Source organism: Pteropus medius, unplaced genomic scaffold (genome assembly GCF_902729225.1).
Source record: "Pteropus medius unplaced genomic scaffold, Ma_sr-lr_union100, whole genome shotgun sequence".
Lineage (NCBI taxonomy): Eukaryota > Metazoa > Chordata > Mammalia > Chiroptera > Pteropodidae > Pteropus > Pteropus medius.
In genome coordinates, this window is record NW_024352839.1 from 648,237 (window position 1) to 665,812 (window position 17,576).

Consider the following 17,576-nt stretch of genomic DNA (forward strand, 5'->3'; position numbering starts at 1 on the left):
TTCAAATACGATCAGAGCTGTGAAAGGGATAAGAAATTACAAATTAATGGATTAACAAAGCTGTCGTGGGGATGTGGGCTGGCAAGGGAATATAGTCAATGATATTGTATTATGTGTGTAAGCCCAGGTGTATAACCGAGTAATGGGGCAGGGAATCGTCACGTAAATTATATAGATGTATGGATACACACAGAACTAATATAAAATAAAATATAATTAAAAAAAAAGAGAACACAGCATTTGAGACCCAGTCCTCCCTCAGATCCAAGATTCTGGCCCCAGGCACCTTCTCTCTCAGGACCAGAGACCAAGCCCTCAGGCTTTCTGCTGTTTCTCAAGAGTCTCAGGTGTCTGGACTTTTAGTTCCTACCTCAAAGATCCATGACACAAAGCCCCCAGACCCCTTTTTAAAGGATGACCTGAGTCAGGTACCCAGCACCTCAGGACAAGGGGCTGGACTCCCATCATTGCTTTGAGGATCAGGGCATTCCTATTTTTTCACCCCTAATCTCCACTTTCCTGCCTCTTCTTTCCTGCCTCCCCTTCAGGGCTCACTGCTTTGTGTTCTTAAATAACAATGTAGAATTCTGTCTTCCTCAAGACGACTGGGGCAGACCTGTCATGTGCGTTTATCTGTGCATGTATGTTTATGCAGATGTATATTAAAAGAGCCTGGAGTACTAAATGGGTAGCAAGGGGCTTGGGGGTGGCTCTCAGTCTTGCTCTTACAGCCACTTTATAGCCTAGCTTAGAAGAAGGGCCTTTGGGCAGGCTTGATGGATCCCTTCCTTAATGGAGGTTAATAACGCCAAGACAATCCCAAAGACACAGTCACTTCTTTGACCTTTTTTTAAAAAAATTAAACATAAATATTCTTATCCCCAAATCCCACCCCCACCCATCCAGTAACAGATCTCGCCCTATCCTCACTCCTTGGGCCCAATTCTTCCAGGGCCTTGAATAAGGAAGGTGGAAGGAATCAAGAAGGAATCATCTTGGCTTCCCAAGGATTGAATTGCCATCTTGGCTGCACTTCTATTAGCCAAGCGAAGCGCCCCTCAGGGAGAGCCAGGACAAGGCTTGGTTCGGCCTCTATCTTAATCTGCCATATGTCACCTTTCTTCTCAATGCAGTTGGTCATCTTGAAATATCTTCTTTCAGTGTCTGGAAACAATTTCCATCCCTGCCTCTAACTCTCATCACCCCCTGTCCCTATTCCTCTACAAAGGGCCCACTGAGCATCTTGCAACTCTTTTACACAGGAGAATCGGTGGGCATAGTGGCCGTCTTGCTCCCACTTGGGGCAGCTCCTTTGGCTGAGCAAACTATACATCAATGACCCAGGCAATAGTAATGAGCTATCTCTCCCTTCAATGTTCAGTTTTGAAGGAGTAAGTTGCCAATTTGTTCTGGTTCCTCACAAATCTGGACAATCCATTATGGCAAGTTGAAGACCCCAGCATTCTTCAGTAGGAGAGATGTCACACATGAGTCTGGAGACGTGCATGGCTGGGTATGGGGAAGGCAGCATGTGGGAAAGGGGGAGTCCCGGGGGCCGGATCTGGGGGTCCAAAGGATGTGGGTTTGATGTAGCTGGTAAAAGCTCGAGGATGGGGTGTGGTGAGATAACCTGCCTGGGCTCTATACAGTCTGCAGGGAGGGGGCATGCCCAGGTGTGGGTTGAAGTCATAGAAGGGAGTGGTACCCAGAGGTTCAAGGCGGGTAGGTGGTGGCAGGAAGAGGCCTCCTCCAGGGGCTTCACCAAGGCTCAGGCTCACACTGACTCCTCGGACCTTGTAGTAACCATTGGTTGGGTCCTGAGGAGACAAATGGAACTTGTGAGTGTGAGGATATGGGAGGGCGAGGGCCACTGATGGACAGACACACTGAAATAGAGCCAGACCTAGTGAGAAACAAAAAGACAGAAACAGGAGCAGGCAGAGACAGAGAAACAGATGTATAGACTGGTAGCAAGACAAAGTAAGACAGAAAGACAATGACAAGACAAAGGAACAGAAGGAGAGCGGCAGAAAAAGGCAGAGACAGAGGGATATAGGCCTGCTGAGAGGTGGTGGTTTGGAAGGAGATGCAGTGGGAACAAGAGAGACTGAGACCGAGACATTTATTCATCTGTCTGCCTCACAGCCCCAAAGCTTTGATGCTGTGTCAAGCTCTGTGCTGCTACTGGAGAGATCTATCACTAGGATAGACCTGGACCTGTCCTCATGGAGATCTCAGGCCAAAGGGGAAATTGACAGATCCCCAGACAGAGCCCAGAGGGGCCAGGACTGTAATGGGGGAAGTATAAGTGGAGTGGCTAGGACTGTGATGGTAGAAACACAAGGAAGAGTGATGAGGCTTGATGGGGAAGCACAGACAGGATTATCAGAGCTGTGATGCGGAAGCCCAGGCGGAGTGACTAGGGCTGTGATGGGCAAACCTTCAGCATAGTGATCTGGCTGTGATGGGAAAGCCCAGATCAGGGTGATCCTGGCTGTGACAGGCAAAACACAGAATGATCAGAGCTGTGAGGAGGGAAGCATGGGCTTTCTAGAACAAGAACTATCTGAGCTGAGACCAGAGGAAGTGAAGGAAAGAATTAGGAATGGGAAAGAAGGTGGGAGTGTTTCAGGCCAAGAGAATAGCAAAACAGCATGTGCTAGTTACAGAGGAGAAAGAGAAGGGCTCTAGACTCGGGACTGAGGTCAGTGGCACTGTCCTAAGATTGAACCCTGAAAAGAGGGGCAGGACTGGGGAGATATCAGGCCAGTGTGGGACCTAGTAGGTGGAAGGGGCCAGAGAGAGGCATCCAGGAGGCCTGAAACATGACTGTGATGGGGAAAGCACACGCAGAGTGAACCCTGATCTGGGGCTCAAGACGGAGGACAAGGCTGGGACAGATATGTGGGCAGAGTCAGCAGATATGCAAATTGAGCTGTGAAGGTAGATGAGAAAGACCAGGAGACAAGAGAAAGAACAGAGGGGCTAGGTCCCAGCTCTGCAGGAAACAGAATGAAGAAGGAGACAGAAGCAGAAAGAGAGTTGGACAGAGAAAGAAGTTCCAGCCCTCTCAACACTCACCTTGGTCTCCAGAGGCCCCGCCTCATCCAGAACTAGGTCACTGTGGTCTGTGTGCACAATGGGACCCTAGGGTAAGGTGCTCAAGTGAGAGGGAGCAGTCGGAGGATACTCCCGCCCCCGTGCCAAACCCAAAGGACCCTCAACTGGACAGCAGAGGCCAGACAGGAGGGAGCTGGGGTCGGGACTCAGGAAAACGAAGGGCCCTCGGGACACATTGGGTCTAGGGAATAACATGATCAGAGGTATATTTGGATTTGGGTCTGGGGTCATTGTTGGTACTAGGACCCAATTTGAGTTTAGGGGCCTGGTTGGGATTGGGTTTCTATTTGGTTCTATAGGCACAGTCAGGTCTGAGAACTCTGGCTTCCTACCCGGTCCTTGCTGCTGCCTGTCTCCTCTTCCTCCGGGCCCCGCGAACTGGGGCCATGGCTGCTGCCTGGGATTCGCACCAGGTTCTTTTGCTTGGGGAAAGAGGCTGAGGCCAGGGACAGTGGGGTTGGGGTGGTGGGGAGGCAAAGGTAAGTAATGGGGTAGGGTCACAGTTTGTAGAGATCAATGAACAGGAAGAGAGAGGAATGGGGGAATCGGGTTAGGAGGCTAGGAACCAATTAGAGCCCTGGCCTGGGAAGGCAAGGAATGTGACCCCGAGGAAATGGAATTAGGGCTTGAAGGAAGAACCAGGGCTGAAGATGAGCCAAGCTCCACAAGGGGCTAGAGAAGTAGCACTGGAGCCAGGCTTGTCAGGGGGCAAGGTGAGTGTGTGAGGGGGTGGGAGTGGGAGCGGGGGTGCTGGGGCGAGGCTTAGGTACTGACACTTGCTGTGGCGCCAGCAGCAAAGGACCACCCCAGTGATGACCATAAGGAGAGTCATGGCTGCGGAGGCCGCTCCAGCCACAATCTGCACAGTGGGTAGCAAGTCTGCAGGGAGAAGAAGGTACATTCTGAGAAGGGTAAGCCTATGACTGAGGAGGAACTAGGGAAGAGGGACTCAGGGCTTAGGCTGGAGTCTCTGGGTTCAAAAGGTAGCCAAGTTTGGGATACCCAAGGTTTATAGTCCCCTAGCTTGGGGACCCTGGACTTCAGGGATCATGAAATTGAGGTTCCACAAGTTTAAACTCCCTCGCTTTCAGAAGTCTTAGAATTTGAAGGGTTTTAATTTTGGAGGTTCCCTTATTTGGGGCACCTGAGTGTGAGGGGTGTCTCGGTTTAGGATTCTGTATTTGAGGGAAGTTATCGTCTTGGGGTCTCAGGATTCAAGGGGTTCATAGTTTTGAGGCTCTCAAGTTCCCTCTGTTTAGGGATTGTGGCGTTTTGGGGGTCTGGGATCCTCAGATTGGAGGTCGTCAGGCCCAGGGTCTCACCTCTACGGCCCAGGTTGACCAGGGTGCCTCCCTCACCCAACCGGTTCCGGGCACTGCAGTTGAAGCCCCGACTAAAGTCGGACTCCTGGGTTCCCGAAATGTGTAGCACAGAGATCAAACCTGGACCCTGTCCCCCTCGGCCTTCCGGGGCTGGGAACGTCTCCACCAGGAACCGACCCTGCGACCCCTTCGCCAGGAAGCCTTCATCCCAAGACCAGACCTGGGGACACAAAAGAGGGAGGTCAGAGAAGACGGGGGAGGAGGGAGGCAAGGTGTCGGAAAAATCAGAGGTAGTTACGGAGTTTGGGGGTGCCGGCTGAGAGGTCAGGGATCATGGCTGGATGGGTCTCGAGTGTGTGGTCATTTCCTTACCACGGCTTCTGGCGCCGGGGAGGCGAAGACTAGACACTGGAGGCGGGCGGGGCCACTCAGGAAGGCGGGCGCGGAATGCAGGGCGGTCACTACTGGGGGAGCTGGTTTTGGAGATTTTGAGCCAATCAGAGGAGGGGCCCCGCCCTCCCCATCCCACTCCAGCGCGTTTCAATAAGGCGGGGCCAGGCACTTCCCACTAACCCCGACCAACAAGGCCACGCCCCTCAACGAACTCCAAACCTCTCCGAGGCTCTCCTTCACTAGGTCCAGCTTGTACCCCGCCTTAAAAAGCTTCCCCTCTTAAAGCCACTCCCACTCGCGTTAGACTGCGCTCCTGTCCATCCTAGTCCCAGGACCTGCCCAGTCCTCTAGGAAGCACCGCTTTCTCACCGTTCACAGTCAACCTAGCCTCCGCAGCGCCGCCCCCCAGGCCCGAGAGCCCTGGCTCAGCTCTGCACACGTAGTCGCCTGAATCCTCGAGCCCCACGGACGGAAGACGCAGCGTGGGCCCGGAGCCCAGCACCTGGGATATGAAGGAGTTTCAGGGGCAGGACCTTGGGAAGAAGCTCAGTCCACTGCTTGCCACCACCACTAGCCCCTTATCCGGACTTACCTTCGCGCCCCCGCGGCGGGTCCAGGTTACCCGTGGGAGCGGATTCCCGCGCCAGGCACAGGTGAAGGAAGCGTCTTCCCCCGTGTCTACAGACAGCGGCTCTGGCTTTGCTTGCAGAATTGGTCCGACTGGAGGAGAGGAAGGATCACGTGATTGAAGAGGGCGACAACTTCTGACCCGGGAGCAGCCACTCAAAAACGGCACCCTCAAGGGCCCAAGTATAGGTCCCCAGTCCACAACACAGCTCACAGGCCCTGGCCCAGCCCTCGCCCCGCCTCTGCTTCACTTTGGCACTGACCCAACACAGCCAAACTCTGCCTACATCTTATGTCCACCCCACCTTCTTCCACAGCGGGTGGCAGCAACGCCCCACTCTAGCTCTCGGTTCATTTCTGCTGGTCTCACTTTGGCCACACCCACAGCCCCGCCTCAGCTCACATTGCACGTCCAGCGCGGTGCTGCGGTTGGCGCTACCCACAGCGTTGCTGACCTCGCAGGACACTGGTGCAGTCAGGAATGAGGCGTCTGCCACGACCTCCAACATTGGCCCTCGGGCCCCGAGCACTGGGGATCCTCCCTTTGCCCACCTGCGGTAGTGGTGGGGCTGTTAGTATTGTCCCTACTCCCATCCTAACCCAGCCCTCCCCAAGCCTGTGCTACTAGTTGGGTAGAGGTGATCTACGTCCTCACCGATAGCCGGTGACAGGAGGCTGGGCCATGGCCTGGCATAGGAAAGAGACCTTCTCTCCCTCCTGCACAGTCTGTGGTTCTGCAGACAGAGTCACCACTGGGGGGTCTGTGGAGGTGTGCCAATAATCAGCAGTGAGCAAGGACCTGGGACATTTCCATTGATGACCTAGGAGTTCAACTTCCAGTCCCTCCACCCCAGGAGTGTGGGTCCCCAGTCTCCTCTTCCCTTTAAGCTAGGAGTCCAGGCAGGCCTCCAGTTCCCAATTCTCCTAGGAACTCCAGGTCCACAGCACCTTCCTTTCTTATACCCAGGAGCCTAGGTCCCAGCCCTCCTTTTTACCCAAAGACCTCAGGCTGAGGGCCCAGTGTCCAACTGCACTTACACTGCAGGCTCAGTGTGATAGCTGTGTCCTTCCCCGCAGGAAGGGCTTGGCTCCGGGCCCGGCAGACCAAGGTAGCTCCATCATCATGGCTGGAAGGGGTCAAGGTTAAGATGCTCTCCACTGACACAGTGGTCCCGTCCTTCAGCAGGGTCTGGAGGTTATGAATAATAGTAATGATTTCATCTACCCCTTATATAGTGCTTACTATGTGTCAGACCCTCTTCTAGGCACTTTAAATATTACTTTATTTAATCCTCACAATTACCCTATGAGGTGCATACTACTATTATCCTCATAGTACAGAAAAGGAAACTGAGGGACAGAGAGGTTAAGTTACTTACCTAAGATTAACCAACAAGTGAGTGACTGAGCTAGGTAGTCCGGCCCTAGAGTCCTTACCCTTAATCACACATCAAGGGTTCCAACATTTGAAACCCTGCCCTACCATGTCCTTTTCTCCTCGGGATGAGCCTGTAGTCTGAGCGAACCACCCATTTCCCTGAATGGGCAAGGGCTGGCACAGGGACTTGTGTCTGACCTGGTAGAAGGTGGCCCCATCCAGCCGGACCCCATCCCGGAACCACAGCAGCTCAGGGATGGGGCGGGCATCCCCATGGCTCCGACAGGTCAGATTTGCAGGAACCCCAGCAACCAGAGACACAGAGGGGCTGCCCAGCACCTGGGGCGCTTCTGGGGGCACTGTAGGGTAGATTTGGAATCAGAGCTGGATCCTGGGCACAGAGTCCCTGATCTTCCCAGCTCTAACTGACCACTCCTCTGGGCTTCTTGGACGCTTATACTCCCAGCAAGGACTGACAGACTCCCTGGGTGTCTCTGGGACAAGGGGGCTGGGTCCTCACCCAGCACATGCAATTGGGCTGGTCGAGAGCGGAGGCCTGCTTGTGTAGCCTGACATTCATACGATGCTTGATCCTCTAGCTCCACAGGCCTAATGTGGAGGTCGTGCTGGCCAATGACTGCATTCCCTGATATCCAGTACCTGGACCACCCTGAAATTCGGGAAGAGGCAGTCACATCACAGTTCTGAGTTTCTGGCCCCACCCCACACTAGAAAGACACTACCAAAAGTGTGTACTGGGCCAAAGAGACACTAAGCCTCTCCCAATCCAGAATCAAGAGGGATTTTGAGGAGGGGAGAGCAGAATCTTTCCTCTTCTCAGGGGTCCCAGCTACCTCCCAGGAACCCCAGTGCCCTCTTTCTGACCCGCAAGCTTAGGGGACCCCCTTGGAGGTGATAAATTCAGAAAACATTAGCCATAAAAATTAGATCAGATGCTACCTCTAGGGAGCAGGGGCACCTCTAAGGAGGGCTCCTGGACCTGGGCATCTGCTTTATAATTGTTTGGCAAATCTTCCATTTATGTTTTATGTGCTTTCCTGCATTTATGTAATATTTTACAATAAAAATAAAATCCCCAAACCCTATGAGTCACTTCCAAAGAATAAGCAAAAATTCAGGACTTCCGAATGTTTCCCTGGGCCCATTAACTTCCCAAACTTGAAAACAGAAATTTCAGTTACAGCCCAAGCCCAGCACCCCCACCCTGGAGCCAACCCACTCCTGAGTAGAAAGAACAGCCTCACCTGGCAGGTCCCTTTCACCCCCTAGAGCCAGCCCATCCTTAGTCCACTGAACCAACCCTGAGTATGCACCCAGGGCACAAGGCAGCCGGGCCTCATCCCCTAGTAGTACCACCAGGTCAGCGGGCTGTTGCAGGAAGTGAGGAGACAGGCCTAGGAGAATGAGAGGAGGGAGCAGAACTGAGCTTAGGACATTCAAGAGCTCCCTCATTCAGGACTGGGGAGTCTAGTTCTCAACGCCCCCTTTTCTCAGACCCAGAAGCCCAGGCTCCAAGACTTCTCCCTCAGACCCAGGAGTCTGAGCCCTCGGTCCCATTTACCCCAGTAAAGTGGCAACTGGCAAACAATTCCCCCTCCCCATGCCGCCCCCTCCCCTCGCGGTACCTGCACGCGCTCTGAGGCAGAAGAAGACCAGGAGGACGGGGACCAGCATCCTGAGTGTGTGTGTCCTAAGATCCAGCAGACTTGCTGTTTGTTGCAAACCTCCCACCACTCTAGCCTGGAGCTCCCTTCTTGCCCGACTCTTCACCCAAGGTTAGGGGCTCCCTTGTCTCTGGCCTGGAGTTTCTCAAGTCGGTTCAGTCGCAGGCTCCAACATTCTGAAACGCCAGTAAGTTCCGCGCGCAGCATCTCTTTGAGACCGGGGAGGGTTTGATCCCATTCGCCCCGCCCCAGCGCGCCCCGCCCCCTGGGGGGACCCGTTCTGTTCCCATTGATAAACTCCCGCAGCCGAGACGCCCTGGAATGGGGGCACTCCGGGTGGGGTTCTCCCCGAGAGTGGGCGCCCCAGCTCAGTTGGGATCTGGGAGCCAGAACACCTGGATCGAAGGAGGGGATCCGGCTAAGTTGGACACCAGCATCCTGTCGTGGCTGGGGGCGTACAGGGGTGTGGAGAAGGACGGGGAGGTAGTGGAAGAAACTTGCTCAGCCCAGGTGCTGGAGGGACCGCGCTTAGTGGAAACGGAGCTATAAATGGGGATCCCTGGGGCCTCGCTAGTTTCCGCGCCCTGGGGAGGCGGGGCTCGGGGCTCCCCTGAGCCTGCGGGTCAGAAAAAGGGCACTGGGGTTCCTGGGAGGCAGCTAGGACCCCTGAGAAGAGAGGAGATTCTGCTTTCCTCGCCTCAAAACCTCTCCTCAAAATATCCCTTTGCCTGCCTTGTTACCGCTGCAAACCATAGCACGTCCTAAGATCCAGGAATCCAGGCCCCCAGCCCCTCCTTTCCCAAGACCCTGCAGTCTGGGCTCAGCCCCTCACCCCATTGGGCTGTGGTTGCCTGGCGACGGCTGAGAGGCCGCGGGTGCCCCGGCAGGGGCAGGCTGGGAGGCTGGGAACCGCGCAGCTTGTTCTGATGGCTGCATGCCGCCCATCTGGGGCGTTCCCACGCTGCAGGTTCGCGGGCGCGCTGCGCAGCTGGTCGGGCAGGTGGGCGGGACCCCCAGCCAACTGAGGGGCGACCGTGGACCTGGGACTCTGGGTCTGACATTCTTGAGCCTGTAGGGACTGGGGGTCCCCACACTCAGGTTTTCCCTTGTTTCTGAGTTCAGAGTCTTGTGTCCCTAAGTGGCAGGGGCTTGGACTTCAAAGATTCTAAGACTAGGGCCTCAGACCTCTGTTTTAACTGAAACACTCCGAGTTTCTGAGGATCTGGGGACTCCACTTGGTGCTCTGCCTACAGCAGAGTGCATTTGGAAGAGGATGACAGTGGTCAAAAAATCTGGACTTAAGTCTTAGAGTCAGTGGATTTAAGCACCAATCTCTCTTCCACCCCTGCACAGGCCCAGGAGGATTTGAAAATCAACAGACAGTGAACATCTGCCCTAAATCCTGTGTGTGTAGGGGGTGGGGAGAGATGGAGGCCTGAACGTGGAGAGAAGGGCCTGTGGGCCTGGACTTGAGTTTTAGAGGGGTGGGTGCTGGGGGTCCAAGCCTCTAGGTCTGGGAGCCTGAACTCCTGGCTTCTGTTTTGGGGATCCAGTGCCTGGATTTTGAAATAGGATGAGCTTGGGGCCAGCACTCCTGGGGCTTGGAGAAGAAGTCAGGTAGTAAGGCTGTTTTTCCAGACACCTGATTATCACTTCCCCTTCCTGGCTCTCTGGGGCCACAGGCATGGAAAGATGGAGAGCCTGGGGTCCCAGGAGCATCCACAGAAGGAAAACAGCCAAAGTGGAGGATGGAAGGTTTGTGCTAATTAAAGCTCTCAGCAACTGACAGCTCTACAGCCTGGCCCTGAAGGATACCATCTGGTGAGGGCCCCTATGACAGAACCTCCAGCTCCTCATCCAGCCCATTCCCCAGGAGGTGCCAGTTGGGACAGGGAATGTGGGAGGAGGGCAAGGAATCAGTGATGGGAAGGAAGAAAAAAGACTAGAGAGAACGTTAGGATGGAGCTGTGGAGGCCTGGATCAGATGCCTCATCTTGTTCCATGAGGAGATCAGGCCTTGGGGTGTGGGGGGCAGGGAGGAAACAAGCAGTTCCAATTCCTGCGGGAGATAAGCAGGCAGAAGAAGCTTATCCTATGTGAGCATGTATGAGCACACTGGGTTGGGGGGGCAGGTCAACCAGCATATGGTTATAAAATTCAAAGATGTGACAATCAGGAAGACTCAGAGATGGAGAAATAAATAAAAGAAAGGAGCGTAGTCAAAGGATGGCTGAGAGCAAATATTTATTGAGCTCCTGGTGTGTGTGAGAGAGTATGGTGGGAGAAGGAGATAGAGATGAGAACAGAGACAGAAAGACACAAAAACAAACATGTAGAAACTTGCAGGTGTGTGTGTGTGTGTGTGTGTGTGTGTGTGTGTGTGTGTGTGTGGGAGAGAGAGAGAGAAGAGAGAGAGACACTGAGACAGAGAAGAGAGTTTCAAGGATAGAAGATAGAAATGTAAATCAAGACGGATAAAGGAAGGGAGAGAGACAGACAAAGAGACAGGGAGAGACAAAGGGAAGCTATGTGAACTAACACTCACGAGGCCCTTGCAAAGTGTTCCCACGTTAGACTCAATGCTATACACATACTTTGTGCTACTGGTGGTCTTAGCCCTACCTTTCACTCCCACACTCTGACTGACCTGCTCCCTGCACACTTACACCTTAGACACTCGTACACACTCACTCTGCACATGTTTTCACAGATAACAATTCACTCTCACCTTCCCCATGCTCACTTCACGTGCACCTTCACAGATATCTGCATTTTCCCAGTCTCTCACACACACTCTTGCACACTCTCCAACAGATATCCCTAATGTCACCGAGGGGGTATTGTCTACTCAGGGAAGAAAGAGACTTGCCAAGGCTGTGTACCAGTGCAGGGAAGAGCTGGGGAGTCCTAGCCCCACTCCAGGCCCAGCTCTCTGCTCCCCATGCTGATCTGGGACTGTCTGGTCTGATTTACACCCCTTTATCCCTGGCGCAAGCCAGGCCCTTGAGGTCATGGGGGCTGGGGAGGCGCTGAGGAATATGTCTGGCATGTGCTGACAAGGGATTTCACTCTACAGCAGGGCCGGGAGGAGAATGTTGGGCAGAGGCCTGCAGCTGGAGATTCCAGAGGGTGCCTGGGGGAGGTAGCAGTGTGAGGAGGACAAGATCAGGCTGGGTTCAAGAACAGGGCTCAACTCTGCCAGTGACTTCATCAGCCTCATCACTCTCCCTAGCTCGTGGGGCCTGCCAGACTCTGAGCAACGAGTCTTCCCTGAGAGGGTGTGAGTGGTAAGAGGAGAGCAGGGGTGAGCATAGCAGGAGAGAAGAAGGAGAAATAGAGATTGACGGCGAGGGAGATAGAAACTTGCTTGGAGAGAGAGTGTGCTTTAGGGAGAGATAGAAAGACAGGGGCAGGAGGAGGGATAGTAGAGGAGACTTAGAGCGGGGAGAGAGATAGAGAGGGAGATAGAGAGGAAGAAAGAAAGAGGGAGGGAAAGACTGACTGATGGGAAGAGAGAAAAATAGAGAGAGGAGACAGAAGGAGAGAGACAAAGAGAAAAGCGAGAGACCGAGACATAGGGAGAGGGACCCAGGGAAAGCCAGAGGCCGACCCAGGACACAAGCAGTGGACACGACGGGAGCCATAGGCAGAGGATCCGGGATGGCCCTGAGGATCCCCATCCAGGCTCCCCTGCTTCTCATGGGGCTGCTGACCACAGGTGAGTGGAATCCTGGCCTTGTGACTTAGCGTTAAGAGGCTCTCATTTCCCACCCACATTCTCCACACAGACCCTCTTCCCTCTCTTGTTAACTTTCCTGTGTCCCCAGGCCTGGCCCAGTCGCCAATCGCTGCCTCAGTTTCCAGAGGCTTCTGGGCTCTGCCTGAAAACACAACGGTGGTAGAAGGGGCTGCTGCTGAGCTGCAGTGTGGGGTCAGTGCCCCCGGCAGTACAGTGCAATGGGCCAAAGATGGACTACTCTTAGGCCCTGATCCTAGGATCCCCAGCTTTCCACGGTACCACCTGGAAGGAGATCCTACTAGAGGTAAGGAATCAAAGCCTGAGACCCTGAGCCACTAGCAGAAGCTGACCGTGGCCCTGACCTTCAGTTCCACTTGCAGGTGAATTCCACCTGCATATTGAAGCATGTGACCTCAGCGATGATGCAGAGTATGAGTGCCAGGTCGGCCGCTCAGAGACAGGCCCTGAGCTCGTGTCTCCCAGAGTGATCCTCTCTGTCCTGGGTATGAGTGAGAGACCCCCATGATCCATGAGTCTGGACTTCCAGCCCTCTCCTACCCCAGAGCTCAGAAGTCCAAACTCCCAACCTCTCCTTCCTTCGCTCTGAGGTGCAGAACTCATTTCATGAGCAATGAGACTCAAAGCTCGAATCCTTATATCCTTCTCGGTGGTGGCAGCTTACCCCAGACTCTTTTTCACCAGTGCCCCCCAAGATGCTTCAGCTGACTCCTGAGGCAGGAAGCACAGTCACATGGGTAGCCGGGCAGGAATATGTGGTCAGCTGTGTGTCTGGGGACGCAAAACCAGCACCTGACATCACCTTCCTCCAGAGTAAGTGTGGGTGAACTGCTGGGGACAATGTGAGACCACTGGAGTGGGGCTCAGTGTCCTCCTAAGGGCCCCAGAAAACATTACATTCCTGAGATGGGGACATAGGCTTGGGGAGATGCTGAGGCCAGTGTAGGACCCAGTAGATGGAAGGGGACATCCAGGGAAAGGCACCAGGAGATCACAAGACTGCTGGTCTGGGACTCAGGGAAAGGGCTGAGGCTCCCAACAGAGATATGGGTGTTAACATCAGTGCAAAAACGAGAAGCTGAGGTAATGGGGGTGGGTGATACACTCCGGAAGGAGGGGAAGGGACAGGAGAGGCCTAGGAGCCAGCCCCGAGGACTCCGGGATTCAGGGAGGCTTGAATGTGTGGAGGGAGTGGGGTTAGTGCTTTTCCTCCAGACCCAGGAGAGATAGGCAGTGTGTCCACCCTGATGACTTTCAGGCCATGCTCCCCAAGATCTATCTTGGGGGGAACCTGGCACCCCTCCAGCCCTCTTGTTGCCCCAAGGTGGACAAATAATTTCCGACATCTCTGCTAATGTGAATGAGGGGTCCGAGGAGAAACTCTTCATCACAGAGGCCACGGCCAGGTATGGGAGCTGGGATGCCCTACCCTCAGCCTCACCTCCAAATTTCTCCATGAAGACTCCATGTCTCAGGTATTCAAGCATGGAAACTTGAGTCAGGTATGAACATCTGAGACCCAATTCTTCACCCTGGCAATCAAAAACTTCTTCATGGGAACCCCAGTTCCAGAGTACCAAGTACAAAGCTTTTGGCCATGTGTGGGTCTCTGGGACCCCAGTTCTCACTGCTGACCCCCCAAATCTCTTCCATGGAACTCCATATCCTAGGAGAAATCAGCATAAAGACTTAGATCAGGTGTGGGGACCTCTTTACTCTAAATCTCCAAATTTCAGATGATGACTGACTCTAGAACCTCAACTTCCCACCCAGGGTGACACCCCAGAGCTCGGATAATGGGAAGTTACTGGTCTGTGAGGGGTCCAGCCCTGCTTTAGACACCCCTATCAAGGTCTCAATCACCATGAATGTCCTGTGTAAGTGGAGAACTGGGTTGGCTGTGGGCACTAGGGACAGGGAGTAAGAATTGGGGGTCCTGGGGAGCACAAGGATTATGAAAGGTTCCAGCTCTCAAAGAGAAACATGGGTGTTCAAAGGGAGATTTTAGAGCCTGGAAATAATGGATGGGCTCCCCAGGCCCACTGAGTGACTGCTGCTCCCCAGTCCCCCCAGGACCGCCTACGATTGACTGGCCAGGCCTGGAGGAGGGGCATGTGCGAGCAGGGCAGAGATTGGAGCTGCTGTGTGTGGCCCAAGGAGGGAATCCGCCAGCCACACTGCAGTGGCTGAAGGTGAGGGCAGAGGCAGGCATGCGGGTGAGGAGGAAGGTGAAAGCCAGGAGCTGGCCTTGAACTAGCCCAGTCCTGTCTCTTTCTCCAGAATGGCCAGCCCATATACACAGCGTGGGACACAGAGCATGCTCAGGCGGTTGCACGCAGCATGCTAGTGATGAATGTGCGACCGGAAGACCATGGGGCGAGGCTCAGCTGTGAAGCCCACAACAGCGTATCTAAAGGGGTCCAGGAACGCGGGGTCACGCTGCAGGTGACCTGTGAGTCCTGGTGCCAGCTGCCCATCCGTCAGTCCATGCCCCAGAGAACCATCTGCTTGTGCCCACAAATCATGCCTGTCTGATGCCAAAGACTTCATCATCTGTCCCCAGATCCCTATGTGGGCTGATCTGTGAGGCATCCAGCCCAGCTTAGTATCCCTCCTCTGTCTACCATCCCCGCAGTTCCCCCCAGTGCCATTACCATCCTGGGATCTGCATCCCAGTCTGAGAACAAGAATGTGACGCTCTCCTGCATCACCAAGTCCAGTCGCCCACGGGTCCTGCTGAGATGGTGGCTGGGCTGGCGGCAGCTGTTGCCCACAGAGGAGATGATCATGGATGTGAGGCTGGGGCCAGGCTTCTAAGTCTGAGGGAGGAGGGAGCTGGGGGGCATGACTCCTGGATCTCGGAGAGGAGGGGTCCAATAGCTTGGATGCCTTTGTCCTTGGGGAGCATGGACTGGGACCTGTGCCTCCTGGGTCTGACAAAGGAGAGGGTGAAGATGCATCATGTGTCCGTGCTGGGATCTGGGGTGGTCTCAGGCCCCTAGTACCATGGATGAGGGTGCTCTAGTACCCAGGCTGAAGCTCTTTCCTGCCAGGGCCTTTATGGTGGCCACATCTCCATGTCCAACCTGACGTTCCTGGTGCGACGCGAGGACAATGGTCTGACCCTCACTTGTGAAGCCTTTAGTGAGGCCTTCACCAAGGAGACTTTCAAGAAGTCACTCACCCTGAATGTGAAATGTGAGCCCCCACCTTTGCCCCGGGGGTGGCTCATGCTGTAGAGACCCCACCCTTGGGCCCCAGCCCAGAGAGTAAAATCCCTCTTCCTGGCTTTCTCCACAGATCCAGCCCAGAAGCTGTGGATTGAGGGTTCCCCGGAGGGGCAGCGCCTCCGGGCGGGGACCCGGGTGAAGTTGGTGTGTCTGGCCATTGGAGGCAACCCAGACCCCTCCCTCACCTGGTACAAGGTCAGTGCCAAGCAAGGGCTATGCAGTGGCCAGGAATGTGGAGGAAGCATGAAGGCCTGTCTTTCCTCCAGAGTCTTGGGAAATCTTGGAAAAATCTACACTTGAAAAATACTGGAGATTTTGAATTTTGGCAGGAATTTGGAAAAGACACATTGCCATAATGATTTAATGGAAAATGCCGGTAATTCTGGGAAATCAGTGAGCATTCTAGCTTAAAAGAAGGAATTCTGAATCAGGATTGGGAATTCTAGAGAAAAGGCAATTAATGTCATTAAAATTAAAGGATATGCTGATGAAATCTCAGAATTCAGGTGAAGTGGCAGAGATTTTAGGGAAAGACTAAGAATTTCAGGAACAAAGACAATGATGGACAAAAGCTAGAAATTTGGGGAAAGACTAGTAATTCCACAGAATACTGAAAATCCATTAATATTATATTGAATTCTTGGAATTTGGGAGTAAGTAAATGAAATTCTGGTAAAAGTAAAAGAAATTCTGACAGAATTCTGGAAAGATCTTTGGAAGTTAAGGAGCTAGTGGAAATTTGGGGGGAAAGACTAGGAATTATAGGAATAAAATGGAATTAAATTTAATTGGATGGAATTCTGTGGAAATGCCAAGCCTTTGGGCCACACAAAGGATTCTAGTAAAAGATAAAGATAATAAAAGGATATTGGGGAGGGATTCAGAAATCTGTGGAAAGACAATGGAATTAAGGAAACGATCAAAGGAGATTTTTGAGGAAAGTGAGAATTTTAAGAAAAAGAATTAAAGATAGGAAAAAAAATGAAGGAATTCTAAGAAAAGCTTGGGAATTCCAAGGGAGTTTCCTGGAGTATGTGATTTTTGGTAAATGTAGCTAAAATGGATTTTGAGGAATGGGGTTGACGGTCAGCAAGAGGCGCTAACGATTGCAGGCCTCGGGTGAGCAGAGGAGGCGGGGCGTGGGGTGAGGCGCTGGACTGGAGGCGGGATCAGTCAGCAAAACCGCGGGACTCACGCGGTCCAGGTCAGGCGGGAGAGATTCAGGGTCAGGGGTGATCAATTCCAGTCCCATTCTTCTGCCCTAGCCGGGTGCCCGCGGAAGGGGGCGCCTTTTCCTCATCACACAGACTTTATCTGGGCTGGCGGCGGTCAACCCAATGGGGACATCTCAGGGGGCAATAGCAGGGCTACCCGCAGTCCTCCAGTCTGTCTCCACCCTCAGGATTCGCGCACGGTGACCGAACCCTGGCCGCCCCAGGAGCCGCGGCGGGTGCAGCTGGGAAGTCTGGAGAAGTCCGGGAGCACCTTCTCCCGTGAGCTAGTGCTGATCACGGGTCCGTCGGACAACCAGGCCAAGTTCACGTGCAAGGCCGGCCAGCTCAGCGCGTCCACGCAGCTTGTGGTGCAGTGTGAGGGCACGCACGGCCGGAGTGGGTGGGAGGGCTTGGCCGCAGCCGGGAACTGAGCCATTGCTGTCGAGGGGAACTGTGGATGCTGCAGAGTCAGCACACGGGTGAGCAGAGGAGGCGAGGCCGGTCAAGGGACGCTAGGCTAGGCCGAGCCTGGGGTTAAGGCGGAGCGGAAGCAGTTCGGGCCTTCCCTTCACCTCTGAGCCTAGCTCCTCCGACCCGTTCTTAAAGTTCCTCCAACTAATGTGACGATCCTGGCCAACGCCTCAGCGCTGCGCTCTGGGGATGCTTTAAACTTGACGTGCGTCAGCGTTAGCAGCAACCCTCCTGTCAACTTGTCCTGGGACAAGGAGGGGGAGAGGTGAGAGTGAGAGTGACCCTGCCTCTCCCTGGTTCTGGTCACGCCCCCTTACCTTCCGAGTCCCGCCCCACCACCACCACCCCGCCCCAGCTCCCCTTTGTCCTGTCCAATACC

The 17,576-nt window shown here is 54.0% G+C and overlaps 2 protein-coding genes across 5 annotated transcripts in view; one reads left to right on the plus strand and one right to left on the minus strand.

Moving 5' to 3' along the window:
* Positions 1-240: 240 nt before the first annotated feature.
* Positions 241-11,262, minus strand: KIRREL2 (kirre like nephrin family adhesion molecule 2). The gene is made up of 17 exons (XM_039850212.1): positions 11,254-11,262; positions 9,358-9,546; positions 8,487-8,637; positions 8,106-8,255; positions 7,361-7,510; positions 7,039-7,199; positions 6,501-6,651; positions 6,118-6,223; positions 5,866-6,014; positions 5,428-5,555; positions 5,205-5,337; positions 4,815-4,915; positions 4,443-4,662; positions 3,895-3,999; positions 3,453-3,556; positions 3,082-3,147; positions 241-1,817 (listed from the first exon to the last, which is right to left on the minus strand). The coding sequence occupies exons 1-17, from the start codon at positions 11,260-11,262 to the stop codon at positions 1,482-1,484; spliced, it is 2,409 nt and encodes an 802-aa protein (XP_039706146.1). The 3' UTR covers positions 241-1,481.
* Positions 11,263-11,606: 344 nt separating this feature from the next.
* The window catches only part of NPHS1 (NPHS1 adhesion molecule, nephrin), a 17,461-nt gene continuing 11,491 nt past the window's right edge, over positions 11,607-17,576 (plus strand). For all 4 annotated transcript variants that reach the window (XR_005650118.1, XM_039850089.1, XM_039850090.1 and 1 more), the window contains exons 1-13: positions 11,607-12,243; positions 12,353-12,568; positions 12,645-12,767; positions 12,967-13,095; positions 13,607-13,688; positions 14,056-14,159; positions 14,347-14,474; positions 14,563-14,734; positions 14,918-15,075; positions 15,336-15,480; positions 15,583-15,707; positions 16,915-17,101; positions 17,333-17,462. Coding sequence is in view for 3 of the 4 variants with exons in the window: in XM_039850089.1 (XP_039706023.1) it covers positions 12,030-12,243; positions 12,353-12,568; positions 12,645-12,767; positions 12,967-13,095; positions 13,607-13,688; positions 14,056-14,159; positions 14,347-14,474; positions 14,563-14,734; positions 14,918-15,075; positions 15,336-15,480; positions 15,583-15,707; positions 16,915-17,101; positions 17,333-17,462 (1,913 nt within the window). In the remaining variant the exon portion in view is untranslated. The remainder of the gene's footprint in view (positions 12,244-12,352; positions 12,569-12,644; positions 12,768-12,966; positions 13,096-13,606; positions 13,689-14,055; positions 14,160-14,346; positions 14,475-14,562; positions 14,735-14,917; positions 15,076-15,335; positions 15,481-15,582; positions 15,708-16,914; positions 17,102-17,332; positions 17,463-17,576) is intronic.